Below are 17,910 nucleotides of genomic sequence, written 5' to 3'. Positions count from 1 at the left end.
AGCAACCCAGGCACCCCAGAAAAAGAGTATCTTTTGAATCACTGCAGATTAGTCCTGTTTGGTTAGCTTCTTTTCTTGACATGTTTGTGGCACTTACCATGTACTAGGCACTGTTTGAGGTTGAACAAAGATTAACTCATTCTGACCCTGCAACAACCATATGAAGCCCATATGAAGTAGATACTACTCTCCTATTTTACAGGAGAGAAACTGTAGCCACAGAAACTGAGGCACAGAAAGGTTAAGTAACTTTTCTAGGATTACACAGCTAGTAAGCAGCTACTAGTGTTCTTAACCACTAGACCATACTGTCTCTACACAACAGGAGAAAACTTATCACCATAAATGGAATACATTAATTCTTTAAAAGTTATATTTTTGCAGTATATAGAACAATGACATCTAGTGCCTAAAGTAACCTTTTAATTGATACAGATCTCTCCTGAAAGTCAGTACCAACTCTGGCCCACCTACCACACCCAAGCTCAACCACCCAAGGATACTCCTGCCCTGTGTTGACTGTGGACCATCCAGCTGTCTACGGAATTAAGCCCAACCCTCCTAGTACAGCACTCTCGGTTTCCCTCCACAGTGTCCTACACACAGCACACTCTCTCTGAAGCAGGCCACTAGCCATGCCCTTAACACACTGCTTTCCCTGCTGCTGCCTTGAATGCCTTTCTCTCTGCATCTTTCTAAACCCTCTACAAATCACTGACCATGAGCCTATGGAAACCTCTTAACTCCCTAGAACAGAAATAACTTCTCTCTCCTCCTTATTCCCAGCAGACCTTGTCCCTGGACCACAAACTTGCCTCATTCTGCCTTCGAGTTCTGCACACATTTAATATCCTCTATTAAAGTCTTAGTTTCTGGAGGCCAGGTGCCTTATCACATGGCAATAATGCCTGCCAATAATGTCTAATTGAATCAACCCGGTTTCTAAAAATGTCAACTTTTTGATTGACTCACCTACTACTTGCTTCTGAGGGGCATTATCTGTCTATACATCTATTCTTCCAATATTACCAATAAGACTTCACTTTGTCCTCATATTTTATACACGACTTTATTTATTACAACTAACAGATCAATAATATATGGTTAAATTCTTAGGTCAGGGTTCCTCCTCCTTGTCTTTCTGACTGAGATGCTAAATGCATCTCTATCTCTGAAATGATGGGAGACTTGGTTTAGAATTGCTCTGTCGCTACTGGTTTGTCACCTTGAGCCGGTGACACAAACCTTCTGGGCTTCTCTCATAGGGTAGTTGTGAGGACTGATGAGATCAGGAATAGCAACACCTGACAGAAACAATACTGAGTGTTAAGAGAGGTCCAGGGGTGGGGGTGCCTGGGTGGCTCAGTGGTTTAAGACCCTGCCTTTGGCTCAGGTCATGATCTCAGGGTCCTGGGATCGAGCCCCACATTGGGAATCTCTGCTCAGCAGGGGGCCTGCTCCCCCCACCCCCTGCCTGCCTCTCTGCCTACTTGTGATCTCTGTCAAATAAATAAATAAAATCCTTTAAAAAAAAAAAAAAGGAGGGAGGTCGGGAACTCTGTGTGTTATGTGTAGAACATACTCGATCTTCACAACAGACTTATGTCACTACTCATCTCCATTTTAAAGTATGGAAAATGGAAGCACAGAGAAGCTAACTAGCCTATCTAATGCCACACAGTGGGTGAGGAGGAAAGCTTAGCATTTGGACCCAGGATGATTAATCCTAAAACTAAAACACGCACTCTCACTCTCTCTCTCTCTCTCTCTCTCTCTCTCTCTCTCGATGGTTGATGGAGGAAATACATGTAAAAGAGTACCTGAGACTAGTGGTGTCTTTCATTTATTTAGGTCTTCACAAAGAAAACAATTCAGCCAATACTGAGTATAATATATTCAAGGCTTAAACAAGATTCACAAGCAAAGCCAATTCAAACCCTGATGTGAATATTGAGTTTCTTCTTTCTGGCTTAAGATCCGTTTCAACACAGTTTTCACCACAAAGAAAGCATAATTCCTACATGAATGACCAAACTTCACTATTTACTGCTGCAGGAGACATGGTAAGCACTGGGCCTTAACAGCTCATTAAGGCCGATGCCTGTGGCCTACAGCATCCAAACTCACACTCTTCAGGTATGTTGTGGCTTCTCATTGCACAGACAAAAGCCCCCATGTGACACCTTTATGAGACCTAAAAATAATTACTGGCCCTAGGATATAAATGAATGGAGATACTGAGTCCCTTTAAAAGCCATCCAAACCCAGAGAGTAAATTCTAGCATTGCTAACTGAATCCTGGCAATTGTTTATGATCCTATCAGTAGAATGTATGGACCTCTCAAAGAGGGTGCTAGGGTATCTAAGGGACCATGAGCTGTAGAAAAAATGTTGGTAGCTGCTAAATAATTACCTCCAACTCCAAGGCTATCTTCGCTTGTACCAGTTAAAAGCTGGAGAATGTTAGTTCTTTTGGTCTCCCCATAACCAAATCTGTGACTTTGGTAGAGACCTGTGATTCTCCAGCAGGTTTAAGTATACCCCCCAGGATGAGTTTACCCCCACGTCACCACTGGGAATGGGCTGATACTGATACCAAGTGGGTAGAGGCCAGGGATGTCACGAAACATCTGACAATGCACAGATCAGCACCACAACAAAGAATTCTCCAGCTCAAAATGTCAATAGTGCTGAGACAGAGCAACTCTGCTCTAGCCCCATGCTCTATTTCTCCATTCTTCCATCCAATGCTGAGAATCCATAATCGAGTGAAAATTTAAAATCTTCCATGGTTTTGCCCAGTGCAGACATGTGGACTTTCTGAACACTTTTTCCATCCCCCTTTGGCATGGAAGCTGCATATGTCCTAGAAACTGGGTGGCGGGAAGGACAAGTCATAAATACACACTAGTTCTCCTATTTCTGTGCCTATTTTTTCCCCATGTCCTGTTTTTAATTGTTTCCTACATCAGCATTATGTCTCATCTCAGCAAGGGGCGATCAAGGCTTAAGTAGAAGAGGGATGCCAGGGTGGCTCAATGGATTAAGTATTTGCTTCAGCTCAGGTTATGATTTCAGGGTCCTGGGATCAAGCCTGAGTTGGACTCCCTGCTCAGTGGGAGTCTGCATCTCCCTCTGCCTCTCCCCCTGCTCATGCTCTTTCTCTCTCAAATAAATAAATAAATAAATGAAATCTTCTAAAAAGTAAGAAATAAAAAATTCAGAAAGGGCTTGAGTAGAAGAACCCAGTTTAAAACTGCACATGAAATGCATGATTCTAGGGGTGCCTGGGTAGCTCAGTTGTTAAGTGTCTGCCTTTGGCTCAGGTCATGATCCCAGGGTCCTGGGATTGAGTCCTGCATTGGACTCCCTGCTCTGCAGGAAGCCTGCTTCTCCCTCTCCCACTCCCACTGCTTGGGTTCCCTATCTCTGTCTGTCTCTGTCAAATAAATAAATAAAATATTTTTAAAAAATGCACGATTCCAGGCTCATCACAATCATACATCTCAAGGAGGGAAAGAGGACAGGCACCCAGTTCCTTCACTGAGTGGTTGATTTGCATAACTTTGTAATATTCCAAAGCCAGATGAGGGCTTTCTCCTGATGTCCCATCACCCTGTCCTCTGCTCATCCTAGCCCCCATCACAAAATGATATATTTTAAGAAGAAAGAGTTTTACCCCAAATCATATTTATAAAATTTGAAACTAGGAAATGAAAGCTAAAGGGGTCTTTAATGAGTTTTCCCAAGATCCCTCACACTTAAGACATCTATCACATTCATTATTCACCAACAGTAAAAAGAAAATTTACTTTCGAATGTCATGGAAACTTACTAGTTATTTATGACAATTCCTGCATTGGTGGCTTCTCAGTTTCTTTTTGTCCTTTTCCTTCATCTGCTTCCCCGTTCATTTGTCCTTTCCACATTCTCTGGAGCATCTTACTGCCTTCCGCAGAAAACCTGGAGAAAAAGTGGAAACATTCCCATCTCTTAGGAACCCAGAGAACCATCCTCTTCCTCTCCCTTCTGGTTCTCTCTTCACAAGGGAACGTCCAACCTGGAGAAACAGGGAACAGAACTTTGTGGTTAGGAATATCTGAACAGCACCTTTTGGATGGTCCCCCAAAACCACTAGTCCTGTATTCTACTGGGTGTTCCTTCAAGAAATACTGCTTCTTGCTAACCTGCCCAGCGCAGCTTCCATTAGCTGTAATAAATCAGGAAGATCCATCCTAGGTTACTCAAGAAATTCTGGGCTCTCTACGTTTACATATTAAAAGTTTAAGTGGATGAAGGTGGTGAATGGTGCCAGGGGCTAGTTTAACCCGGACTTTAAATTCCGAAAACCTGTCTGACAATAACATTTCCCCCTGCTGCCTTCATAAACGCCTGCGCACCAGCGAAATAGCTACCTCCTCCCCTGTGGTCAGCGCCAGAAAATCAGCAAGACCTGGCTATGAGTCTGTGTCTCCGTGCCTCCTTAAATCTCAACAGGCAATATTTCACGGGGAAAGAAAGATACCGTTTAGCTCCAGAATTTCCTCCAAATGGTGAAATGAAAATGCCAGCCCGCCGCTTCCAGCCTGTGAATGCTGCAGGGTTACCCGGGCTTTGCTAATGCAAGTGGAAAGTGTAAATATCTGGTTGATTACTGGCTTTCGCCCTTGGACAGAGAAATGAGATCACGATTTTCACCAAGGACAGGAACCAGCGCTGCCTCCACCGCTGCCCAGGCTGCTGCTTCCCCTCCCTGAGCCGGTCCCGCATTACGTCACCGGTGAGCTCTTGCTGGTGGGGGGAGAGGAGGCTCCGCCAGGGACTCAGCCCCAGACCAAGGGGAGTAAACACGGAATAAGAAGGATAAAGGGGGAGGAGGGCGAGGAAGCGGAACAAGGAAAAAGAAGGACCAGGTTTCCCACCACCACCCGCTGTCCGCAGGGGAGGGGGAGGAGGGTGTGTGCAAGGGCGCCACATCCTTAAGCAGCCGCACCCCAAATTTCGTTCCTGCACCGCCCCCCTGCATCCCTCCACTTCCAAGTCCAAGTCCAACAAAAACTGACATCCAAAGGGACCAGGACAGTGGCCTTGAGAGGCTCAAGAGGGACGGCAGAGAGACGCCAGGGGACTGGGAGTGACCGAGGCGCCCGCGCCTTGGGGCAGCGGGCAGGGAGGGGGTGGGAGGGGAGGCGGTCGCCGCGGCGCCCCCGCCCGGCCCAGCTAGCAGTGCCTCCCCCACCAGGCGACAGCAGCCCGAGGGGGGAGGCAGAAGCGCCTCCTCCCCGCCGGGAGCCGAGGCGGCGACCGAGGGGGAGGAAGGCGCCTCACCTTGCCCCCGATGAGGGGCGGATCATGCCATGGCAGCGCCGGCGAGCGACAGCGGCGGCGGCGAGCGAAGCCCAAGCAGCAGCCCCGGGAGCTCGGCAGGAGCCGGGGTCGCCGCGGCGGGAGATCGGGACAGCGGGGACGCGGGAGCTCGGAGCGCCGCGGTGACGGTCCCCAGCCTCCCTCCGCTCGAGGACTACGAGTGCAAAATCTGCTACAACTACTTCGACGCGGACCGGCGCGCGCCCAAGCTGCTGGCGTGCCTGCACACCTTCTGCCAGGAGTGCCTGAGCCAGCTGCAGCTCCGCGCTGCCGCCGCCGCCGCCGCCTCTGCCAGCGCCGCGCCTGAGCGCCCGCTGCGCCCGCCGCCCTGGCACGGCCCGCCTGGCGCCATCGCGTGCCCCGTGTGCCGCCACCGCACGCCTCTGCCCGACAGCCGCGTGCACGGCCTGCCCAACAACACTAAGCTCGCCGAGGCCTTCCCGCTGGCGCTGCGCGCGGCGCACGACCCGCTGCCCCAAGACCGCCTCCCGCCGCTGCCGGCGCGCCGCGTCGCACCCGCCACCGCCCCGACCCCGGCCCAGCCGCCGCCGCCCGCCGAGGACACCGCCCCCGGACCCCGCGCCCGCGCGGGCCTGCGCGCCCCGGGCGCCTACGAGAGCTGCCAGAACTGCAAGCGCGCCGCGCTCACCGCCGGCTGCGTGTGCGTCGTCTTCTCCTTCCTCTCCATGGTGGTGCTGCTCTTCACCGGCCTCATCTTCGTCAACCACTACGGCGGCGGCGGCGGCGGCGGCGGCGGCGGGGGGGTACCTCCCGGCGGCGGGGCGCCCCCTGGCGCTGCCCCGGCAACCGGGTCGCCCTCGCCTTCGCCCGTGGGGCCCATCTGCCTGTCGGTGGCCAGCATCCTGGCGCTCTTCTCGGTCGTCGTCACTTGGGTCATCTGCTGGCTCAAGTACCGGCCCGAGGGCGCGGCCGCGGGCTCGGCTGGGGGCGGCGGAGGTGGCCCGAGGGCTCGGGCTGCGGCGGGCGGCGGCACGCGGAGGAGCGACACGTAGTCCGCACCTCCAGCCCCGCGCCGCCAGGGAGGAGGGGGTCTCCGGCTCCGCGCGCTCGAGCTTTGCCCTTTCCGTGCGGGCCCCGGACGCCCGGCCACCTCCGGGCCTGGCTGTCGCGCCTCTCCGGCCTCCCACGCCCCGCCTCCTCCGCGCGGGGTCGGAGAGGGAAACCGAGGAGGCGGGGATCCTGCCGGGGAGTCCCGTCTCCACAGACTGTGCAAGGTCAACCGCCGCTTCGCGCACCACCCTCGTCCTCGCCAGAGTGCACGACCGTCCCTCCCCAGAGCCCGAAGATTTGCCAAGAGGAGGGCAAAAGGCGTGGGACCCCCCCGCCCCCAGGCCTGAGAGCTGGTTTTCCGGCGGCCGCGACCAGAGTTTAAGGGAAGAGGTGCGCGCGCTGTTGTGAAAGGACTTGAATTGTCCAGAGTAAGAATGAATGAGATGTCAACGTGAGGGAAGGCTTTCCCTGCTTCCTGGCGGTCCTGGACGGGGAAGGAGCCGGGGCGCGGAAGGCGAGGTCCACCGCCCAGGGGCACGGAGCAGGAGAGTGGGGCGGCGGCCCGCGACCGCCGCTCGCAGCGGGGCGACCCCCCGCCCCCACCCGGCAGGTGCGCAGCGCGCGTGCGCGCCCGGGCTGCCGCCGAGTCCGCGGAGTGGAGAGGTGGCGGCTCGCGCTAGGCGGTGGGTCCTGCAGCTCCTAGCGCGGCGGAGTGCAGAAGTCCTATCTCCTGGAAACTTACGGTGGTTTTATGCACGTTGTTACTACCAGGAAGTCATTTCATCTTCTGTAACTGGACTCAGGGAGCTTAAAGAGCCCGTTCTCTCTTCTCCTCTCAAAACTGACTTACTGTTGCCCCCACCTGGAAGATATTGAAAGCTTTTCACGCAGAATATAAGCTGTAGGCTTCCTCCGCCTTTTTTTCTCAATTTCATTTTTCTAAAAATAATTTATTTTAGGATGTATTAATCTGGAAATTTTGTATATTGAAATTTCCAGGAAAGTGTTTGATAAACAGTAATATTTCTCCCATACCTCCAGTCCAAGTACATTTCAAAATAAAGAGCAGAAAATAAAGGCGTGTTGGTAATTGAGTCAAGATTTTATACTGTGAAACAACTACTGACTTTCAATTATCTGTAAAATAGAAAATAGCTCCCCAAAACGAAACTTACAAGTCTTAACTGACAAGTCTTTCTTCCTTTGATTACAAATATATATCACACTTATCAGGAAAATATTATTTTGAATTTAACTGTCATTGTTGGAAATCACTGAGATGTTCACATCGGTCACATTAGATGAAAAAGAATACGTATCTACCTGATTTTGTAACTAAAAAGCTGAGTTGCGAGTGTATGTTGCAAGCAGATTAGATGCCTTTTTAAAGAAAAAAAAAAACCACTGTTCCAAATGTATTTTATATGAAAACGTTCTATATTCCATCTTTTGAAAATTGGAATAAGACAAAGTTTTCATGTCTAGAAATCACAGAAGCTATTGAGGGTATGCTATTATTCCTCGTGTGTTTATGCAAGCTGTCTGCATGATATCCTGACACTATTCTATTAACTGAATTTGAATGGAGCGTTTGTGTCTATCATAGAGTGAAGTAATTAATTGGTCATTGATAAGTGGTATGGCTGCAATTTAGGAATTGCAATATGGTGTGTTTTATCTCTGCACTGTCTTAATAAAAGCAAGAAGAATTTATAGAAAAACCTGTTTTCATGCTCCAAATTATTCGTATAGCATTTTTCTTGAAATACACATTCCCATCCAAATCCTAATCTCACATTTTGAATGGGGCTGAGAGAAATAACTCACACATGGGAGAAACGTCCATTGCTAGGGTGGGCATTTTATGGCATTATTTCTAAGGGTTAACAGGACTCCTGAAGGGCAAGGGAGATCTGTTGTATTTTGAAAGAAGCAGCAGCTTACCCACCCACTAATACAACGTCCACTAAAACTAAACTCTGTTGTCCGATTTTGTTCTCAGTTTCTGATGAATGTTTTCAGGTTCCTAATGGTTTTATGTTCCTAATACTAAGAGGCGCATCTCAGAGACTAGTTTTGATTAGTTTATACCTCCGACAAATGACTTGGGTTACTTCCATGTTCATTTTTATCTTTTACTTTTGTTTACTTCCAATGCTGAGGTTGTTTGTATTCACAACTGTTTTGTTGCGCAAGTGTAACCACACATCTAGGTGTGCACGTGTACTAGTAACAGAACTTGGTTTTGTGGATGTAACAATGTGTACATGTGTGCACACACCTTTGTTATTTCACTCCCTCAAACTGGCAACCTGGAAGTCTGTCTAAAGTTACTCGGGGACCAGCTTGCTTTCTAGAGTTTATTTATGTTCCACAGAGATAGATACACCAACAACCTAAAGTGAATTATTCCTCGTAAACCAGAAAGATATATGAATTGCCTCAGTCACAAGACAAGCCACATTTCCCTTCTTTCATAGGCTGCACATGTAAATTTCTTGTAATGAGAAATTTGAGTTAGAATTATTTATTTATTTATAGATTTATTTGACAGCGAGAGAGGGAGTATAATTAGTGGGAGTGGGAGAAGCAGGCTTCCTGCTGAACAAGGAACCCGATGCAGGACTCAATCCCAGGACCCTGGGATCGTGACCTGAGTGGAAGGCAGCCATTTAATGACTGAGCCACCCAGACGCCCTGAGTTAGAATACTTTAAAACAAAATAGATGCAATTAGTAGTTCAGTACCTAAACAGGGTGAAGTTTTTTGTTTGTTTCATTCTTTCTTTCTTGGCTGACTTTGTATCATTGCTAATTTCTGACTTCCTTATCAGGAATTAAATGACAGGTCATGGAACATGTTTGGTCAATTTCCAGTGTCTCCCATTTTGCATATGTGCTTTAGTCATTCCTACATCATGTGAGAAGTCCTGATACACCAGAACCTTGGGTAGACAAAACGGGAATTTAAAAAGTAATTGTTGAAATGGTCAGTGAGTTGTAGAGAGGGCTCGTGGTGGCAACGGAGTGCTTTTCTCCCTTCTCATGGAATTTTCATCTTCTTGTAGGAGCTTGACTCAATTCTGGACACATCTCCAGCTCATGGGTGTTAACTGCCAATAAAGTCGCTATAAAAAGCCAGCCCTGGTCTGGTTTGCACACCTGCTCAAGAGCTCAGGATTTCCATGGTCCAGGCTCTACTTAGGTTCTGGAGCTGCAGGTCAGAGTTATCATTGTGATTCAAACGGTGTCCATATCTAGAAAGAACATTAAGGCGAGGTCTAAAGACTGGTAACAGCACCCAGGAGATGTGAGTCAATAGGGACTCTCTCCTTTCTTGGAAAGACTTTGGCAATTAATTTAATCCCTTTGAGACTTGGACTCATTTGCTACAAGATGGGACACCAAGTATCAGCCCTGCTTTCCTCAATGGGGTGGGTTTCAGGACTTGTATGCATAAGAGGACATGTAAATAGAAATGCTTTGGAAACTGAAGTCCTGTGTGGATCCATGGCCTTGTTTTCCTTCAGATTTCCTAGGGTCTAATATGACCTCCCAAGAGAGGTCTGCCCTGACCTCTCTGTTGCAAAGAACTATCCATCAGTTTTATTTTCTTCTTAGCACTCATTACGGTCTGTAGGGATCTTCTTTCATTGTTACAGGCTTTATCTCAAACTCCCACAAACAGAATGCAAAAATAAGAGCGGAAACCTAGTCTGGTCACGGATTTTTCCCATAAAGCCTTACTTGGCCCTCAGCATATGGTAAGTGGCAGATAACTAGTCTGTTGACTTGGCTGCATGGGAGCCCCTGGACTAGAATGTTAAGCAACTTGGCTCCCCTTACTCAAACTACCACTTAATAACTCAACAGACCCTGTGGGGCTTAGGTAAACAGTTGCTTCCCCCACCCCTCCCCGACTTCATATTGATTTTTGAAATGTGAAAAAATCTATCAGACAGCGACTTTGATTTTTGAGAAAAATCAGTTCATCACAGTGAGTATCTTCAGTGCGTTATATTCAGTGACAGAAGGCACCGGAGAGACTGAAGAGCATTTGGCCTCGATTTCCAATCATTTTCTGCGTTGTGAGGTTTTGAGGTGTAACTCCTTTCGGCACCTGCATTGATGGGACATGTACACGTTGCAGTGAAATTTCCCACAACGTTGAATCTAAATTTCTCATCATTTGTTACTTTCCGTTTAAATACTTCAGTCTTTGCCATTTTAAATAACTTATCCTTCGCTGATTTGTTAAGTTTATAATCTTAATAGCTGAGTAATCCCCCATTAATCTGGGATCCAGATCACCCTCTTTAATCATTTCTTTCCCATTAGCTAATATTTGTGTTTTAAATTTCTGCTATGATGCAAAGTTGATTAAATTCATGTCTTAGGAAATGAACTGCATCCTTGCTACGTATGCATTTACATTTTTTCCCCTTTGAAACCATCTGTTTTTATCGTATGTGTTACAGTGTAAGTTTGGGAATATCTAATACTTACTGCAGGAAAAAAAATTCTAAAATAAATGTTAAGAATGACTGCAGCCAATCTTAATCTAAAGTCCTATGAGTGAAGAAAGTGTGAGAGAGATTTTATCTATCTTTGGCTAGATCTTTTTAGATTGTCCATTTAAGAAAATTTTGGTATGTATACCATAAGCGTGTTTCTCTCCACCGTTCAAACTTCGAGCTTCTGTTCTTTTATGCAAAACTAAGATGTGCAAGTTTTTTTCTGTGATAAATTTACCACCATTCCTGATTATAAAATACATTCGTGGAAATAAAAGTATTCAATATCTAATTTCCAAGAATATTCCTAGGAGCTCAGGAAGAATGTGCACACTTCCTTTAGAAAAAAAAGTCTTTGCATGTAAAATTGGATTATCTTTGGTTTAGAAATACCGCATCTCCATGGGGTGAAGTGGGGGAATGTTGAAGTGAGAAGAAAGAGTTTATGCAAAAAGCTTCTCCTAGCTCCTAATATTAAAAAAAAATTTTTTTTTCCAAATAAAGAGGAGAGGAAGTGTTTAATCACTCAAGGACAGAACACTATTATTTTGACAGTTACTATTTCAAAAACCACGGCAATTCCTGGGTAGCTCAGATATCTCTTAGCACAATGACGGAGTTATCTGCATCATATAGAAATAACACATTTATACGTCTGTGTGTGCATTTAAAAATATTTTATAGTCAAACTTAAGTGGTAAAGAACAATTGCACCCGACTTGTAGTTTGGGGGAAGGATTAACTCCAAGTGATAAGTAGACAGTTACTGCTTAGGAAGAATGTTTGGGACCAATCTCTGCAAGGCAAATGATTTGTCCACAGAGCTCATTTCTTACTAAATTCACACACAGCAAACTTATTGCCTGATGGGAACCTTAGCAGAAGTTCTCAACACTGACCACTGGCTAGAATTACCTGAAACTTGGGAGAAAAAAAGAAAGAAAGCTAAAGCACTCGACTGGCCCCCAGAGACATGTATTTAATTGGCAGGGAGGGGAGGCGCATCAGTATTTTTAAAAGGCACCCCAGGTGATTATACTGTGCAGCAAGATTTGAAAGCCATTGTATTTCACAAGGTTTTTATTGAAATGCGAACTTCTCCTTAATCTCACTTTAATGAACTAAACCCCACCAGGTTTCTTAGAAACTGGGAGATGGTGGAGCAATGCTGGGATTTCCCAAGTGGTCATGATTTAGATAACTAGTTGGATAACTTATGCAATCGTTGCTTTGGTCATTGATTTTCCCCCACCCCCACTCCTGTTGACTTTGTGTTCCCTGGAAAGTTAAGCAAATATTTGCATCCCCATTTGGAGTGCTACGATCTTTCCTAACGAGGGCGGGGAGATTGGGCTGCGCCTCTGGGCCGTAAGGGACTCTTCTGTGGGCTTCCCCCACTTCCCGCAAAATAGGTGAGTGCTTTCCAAAGCTCCTGAGCCATCGAAATTCAGCGAAAATGAGGGGATTTGGGGGCAGATTATGTGGACAACCAGGAAAGTCTCGAGGTTAAATGATCAAAACCTTGCTAGTGACAGCTGTGGGTGTCATTGCCAGGGACAGCTAAAGGAGAATCTGCTGGTCGCCAATAGGATGGATGTTTGAGCAGATCTAGCAGAGTCATGTTTTCAAACATTCACTAGGAGAGCTTTTAAATGCTTTTAAAGGACCCTCCTGAGCAGCCGTTCAGCGTGCAAATTAATTCCACGCGCTTGGATCCAGGTGTAAATGGATTTCCTCCAGACCCAGTTGGGTGGGAGGTGGGGGGATTACCACCATTTCTCTTCCTTGGACGAGGACGCCCGTGGTGGCTCCCTGTTGAGCCAAAGTACTCTCAGGGGAAAAGCGGGTTCGTGGGAGCGCTGATGGCTGTCCCGGCTTACTCCGCGAGAACGGCCCCGGGAACCGCCACCAAAACCGTTTCCCTGGGGGCGGCTCCCGGGTCGCCAGGTGGAATCCCGCCTCCTAAAGCTAGCCTATGTCCCTTATCTTCCTGCAGCTTCCTGGGCTGCAGGGGACCTGAGGCAACTCGAGGGTGACAGCCTGATACCCAAACGGCTCGACCAACCAACGACTGGAGCCTGTCCCCTTCGAGGCCCCTTGCCCCAGTCCTCCGCCCCGCAATCCGCACGCACTTGTGACCCAGAAGGGCAGACACCGGCCCGGGTGGAAATCGAAGGTGCAAGGACCCTCTCAGAGGGCCCACTCGTGTGGCACGGGTGGGATGGGGACCGGCTTGCACAGCATCTTGTCATCCCCACCCCGGCCCCCAACATCTCCGCTCAGCTTATTTTGTTTTATGTTTGTCTGGAACCTGGTCTTCAGCCCTACTGTCCCGGATTTTGTGACTGCTTCGACCCTACTGCAGGGCCTGAAGGGTCTGTGATTTATGATCCGATGGAATATTTACAGTCCCTCACTGCCCACGGAACCCTTCCCGCGTTCGGCTCAAAGCTCTGAGTTCAAAACTATTAAAAAATAACGGAGAACCCCCAGATACAGGGGTAAAGAAGAGAAGAGACTGGGAGTGCGGGGGATGAGGAGACGTTAGTCCAGCCCTTCCTTCTTTCTGGGCTTTCAGGGCTTTTGGAAAATCCGCCCCATTCCCCCTTCACGCCTTCGCATGGCTTTCAGAGACAGCAAAAGGTGTCAGGACAAACCCTACCCTTGTCCGGTCGGCAGACCAGAGCCAGGTGGACGCGAGGGGATTGAGGGGGCACTTGGGAATACCTTAAGAGTCCCTAGCTTTCCCTAGTCAATTCCTTGGAGTTCCCTCCCAGCGCTAGGCCAGCTTCCCACCCCAGACCTTCCAGGACCACCTGCCCAGCAGAAGGCCTGGTTGGTCCCTGGGTTAGACGCCTGGTAGAAACTCAAGAAGCCCCAACAATAACATGGTCCAGAGACAGAGCCAGTCTTCAGGGAGTCAAGAAGAACTGGATTCTTTCTGCACATCAGCACATCAGCTGGCCTACTGCTTGTCCGGCCAGAATTAGAGGCAGATGGATGATGCCAGTCTATAAATTTATTTAAAAAATTTTTTTTTAAAAAAAGATCTTATTTATTTATTTGACAGACACAGATCACAAGTAGGCAGAGAGAGGAGGAAGCAAGCTTCCTGCTGAGCAGAGAGCCCCATAGGGGCTCCATCCCAGGACCCTGGGATCATGACCTGAGCCTAAAGCAGAGGCTTTAACTCACTGAGGCACCCCGGCAACCCTATTTATAAATTTATTCATAGGCTAATAAATTCTATGGGGGGTTGGGGAAGAAAGGGGGCTTGTTTAGAATAGGCAAAAATTTAAAAATGGGATTATATCATTGAGTGTGTTTTAAAAGAGAAGACGGAGGTGGAGGGAATTTCCAAATTCTTTTCAATAGAGGTAAGGTAGATCAGTGCCTTCCAGAAACATTAAAGGTAACTTAAGTTGGAATTTATTTACAACCAGAGCAAAGCAAACAACGGAGAGATGAAGTATTTGGGCAGCTCCCAGATCTCATCCCTTTGGGGTCTAATCAGAGTGGTGGAAACCTAGGGCCTTTTTTTTTTTTTTTTTAAATTCATTTTTTAAATGTTATTTTTTAAAAAGTAAACTCTACCCCCAACATGGAGTTCAAACTCACCACTGGGAAATCAAGAGTCACATTGTCTACCCACTGAGCTACGTAAGCAACCCAGAAATCAGGGCTTTCTAACTGAACAGGACTGGCAATATAATGTCTTGGGTTTATCTTAGCTGCGAGGTCATATGGGTGGCTCAGTTGGTTAAGCTGTTAAGTGACTGCCCTCAGCTCAGGTCTCCCATGGGGCTCGCTGCTCAATGGGGAGTCTGCTTTTCCCTCTACCCTTCCCTCTGTTTGTGATTTCTCTCTTTCTTTCTCCTGCTCTCTCTCAAATAAATAAGTAAAATCTTTTTTTAAAATGTTTAAAAAATTAATCTTGCCCTGTCGCTTCCTAACTGTGTGATTAGGGCAAATTAATTAACCTCTCTGTGACCTCTTTCCCTCTTTTTTTTCTTTTTTAAGATTTTTATTTATTTATTTGACAGAGATCACAAGTAGGCAGAGAGGCAGGCAGAGAGAGGAGGAAGCAGGCTCCCCGCTGAGCAGAGAGCCCGATGTGGGGCTCCATCCTAGGACCCAGGGATCATGACCTGAGCCAAAGGCAGAGGTTTTAACCCACTGAGCCACCCAGGTGACCCTCCTTTCCGTTTTTTAAACTAGATATAATCTGGTTGTTTGGAGAGGTAGGTAAATTGTAAAATTGTAAAGTGCTTTGAATAATGCCAGCACCTTCAAAATAAAAGCTATTGCTATTATATAATATATACATCACATTTTTAAACATATAAGAGTACTGTCATATTATAGTAATAACCATAAAATAGTAATCTAGTGTGATTATATAATATTACTATTATATATTTATGTGATGATAATGTCCTAGTGTTACTGGTCAAAGTGAACTTAATGTTTTCCCAAATATATTTACAGTTCTCCCAAAATAGCTTGAATCCAAGCAGCTGCCTCAAGGTACACCAAGCCTTCTGAGCTGTCATGTTGCCAACCCCAGGACACTGGACATGTCCTCAGAGAAGTCTCCTGGAAACTGTGGTCTGAATCCTGGGAGGGAGGCTAAGAGATGGCATACCTACCTGTGGTGGTATGTGTGGGGGGGGGGTGCAGTCCCTCTCCCTGATTGCCCTACCCTGGCACTTTCCTAAGTGAGACTTTATTTGTATTTTTTTTTTAACATAACAGACTTTAAAAGAGTTTGTCTTGAGGGTTAATTTCACTTATATCCATCCTTCCTTACATCACCCTGCACTTCTTCAGTGTATAAACTGGCAAAACCCAACCTCTATTTCATTTATTTTTAACATAAAAGAACATGAAAACTTTGAGAGCAAAGGACATAGAGTTATTCTTTTTTTTTTTAAAGATTTTATTTATTTATTTGACACACACACACAGATCACAAGTAGGCAGAGAGGCAAACAGAGAGAGAGGGGGAAGCAGGCTCCCCGCTGAGCAGGGAGCCCAATGCGGGGCTGATCCCAGGACCCTGGGATCATGACCTGAGCCGAAGGCAGAGGCTTAAACCTCTGAGCCACCCAGGCGCCCCTAGAATTATTCTTTTTTTTTTTTTTAAGATTTTATTTATTTATTTGACAGACAGAGATCACAAATAGGCAGAGTCAGGCAGCGAGAGAGGAGGAAGCAGGCTCCCCGCTGCGCAGAGAGCCGGATGCGGGGCTCGATCCCAGGACTCTGAGACCATGACCTGAGCAGAGGGCAGAGGCCTTAACCCACTGAGCCACCCAGACGCCCCCGCCTCAGAATTATTCTTAAGTCAGTAAATATTAAGTAAGGGTCTATGTGACATATCTTGCACATAGTAGGGTTACAACTATTGTACTTTCTGTCCTAATATCCTTTTCTTCCTCTCAATCCCCTATATCCTTCTATCCCCTAATATACAAATATGCCCTCCATGCCCACATATTCTGGACGGGTGAAGTGGGGATTCAGATTGCTTCCAGTACAAATGTGTTTTCCAAACTAGAAATAGTCATTTATTGTTGTCTAGTATGAACCCACCTTGACTGGCATCAATTAGGATTCTTTTTTTTTTTTCCAGAAACATCTTAGTCATACTGTTTCTCCTGCGTTTGGTCATACTCTCTTTTCTTCCCTCCCTCTCTCCCTTCCCCCTTCCCCCCATCCCCCTGTTCTTTCCTGCCTCTCCTTCCATTCCTCCTCGACCCTTGCCAGTCTTTCCAGGAGTTTTCATTTTCTTTTCTTCAGTTTTGTGTCCCCCCCCACCCCCACCCCCCCACCCCCCCCACCCCCGCTCCAAACCTTTCATTTCTATCTCCCATGGTGACCCGCCATTCTGTTCCTGAATACCCCAGGGTCTGGATCTTGCCTTCCTGGGTCATCTACCCAGATGAAACCACACTATTTGCTCTTCGGAAATTGGGGGTTCCTCACCAATCAGAGGAGTAGAGTGCAACCGCAACCCCTGCCCTCATCCCAGGGACCGGAGGGACCTGAAAGTATCATTTCTATTCTCGAGGGGACTCATATGACCCCATTGTGACAGGGCAGCCTGGGCTTTCTGAGAACCTTCTCAGCCAGCTTTGAAAACAGAGAACTCAGGTCTGGAGATGCCATTGGGATTCCCTTTCCCATGAGACTGCTCACCTTGGCCACAGCTACAGTTTCTGTTTTCTCTTCTGCCAGGGAGCTCGAACATCTCGTCCAGTTTTGTTACATCAGTAGTTTTTGTGACAAGTAAGAACGGCTAACCCTTTGGCTGGGCGGTGTATTGGTGCACTGTTCTGAGAGACCTGTGCCCTCTTTTCAAGCCCCCACTGCAGGGCAACTGGCTGTTGCCTCCACTTTATCTGTTGGGTCCCCTGGTCCCAAATCTTCTCAGGGAAAATGTTCTCAAAGCCTTTATATGAGTAATTTGTGGAGCCTTGTGAAGACTCTCTCCTGAATGTCCCCGCTTTCTTTTTCATTTCTCTCACAAAAGCCACCAGCTGGAAAATGACGACTGGTTCTCTAGGATCAGAATGTCCCAATCCCCTGACCTCCAACAGTGACATCTGCCTTACTCCCAGAGGCAGAGAGAGGGTTGGTCTCTAAGAAGCCTCCACCTGTTCCTGAGAAAACTCAGTCACTAATTTGGTATCCTGAAGGAAGTGTCTTCAGAAAGAGGATAGTAGGGGAACTTCCAGAGGGATGCTGAGTCCGGAAGACCCCAAAACTGCCTCTTTACTGGTAGAGCATATCTATAGGTTTGGATGGCCAGGGCCTGTCCAATTTGCCAGGACTTCAGAATGTCCACTGGACAGTTGCCTTTCACTCTGGTAGTCAACGTATATAGCTCCTTCACTCCATCGCTTTGGACTTCTCCACCACATGCTCCTTCCTACCCTCCCCTCTCTTCAGTAAGTCACCTAAGAGGAGCTGCCCAGACTTCTCTGGTTGAAATAGCCCCCCACCCCCCAACTCTA

At 47.3% G+C, this 17,910-nt stretch overlaps 1 protein-coding gene across 1 annotated transcript; it reads left to right on the top strand.

Annotated features, from left to right (window-relative positions):
* Positions 1-4,450: 4,450 nt before the first annotated feature.
* On the top strand, positions 4,451-6,483 carry LOC123391655 (forkhead box protein D1-like). The gene has a single exon (XM_045078783.1). The coding sequence runs from the start codon at positions 5,358-5,360 to the stop codon at positions 6,378-6,380; it is 1,023 nt and encodes a 340-aa protein (XP_044934718.1). The 5' UTR covers positions 4,451-5,357; the 3' UTR covers positions 6,381-6,483.
* The last annotated feature ends 11,427 nt before the right edge of the window (positions 6,484-17,910 follow it).

The sequence above is a fragment of the Mustela putorius genome, unplaced genomic scaffold (assembly GCF_011764305.1).
Source record: "Mustela putorius furo isolate JIRA1106 unplaced genomic scaffold, ASM1176430v1.1 tig00000275_pilon_pilon_pilon, whole genome shotgun sequence".
NCBI classification, from domain to species: Eukaryota; Metazoa; Chordata; class Mammalia; order Carnivora; family Mustelidae; genus Mustela; species Mustela putorius.
This window is presented reverse-complemented; position numbering and strand designations above follow the sequence as displayed.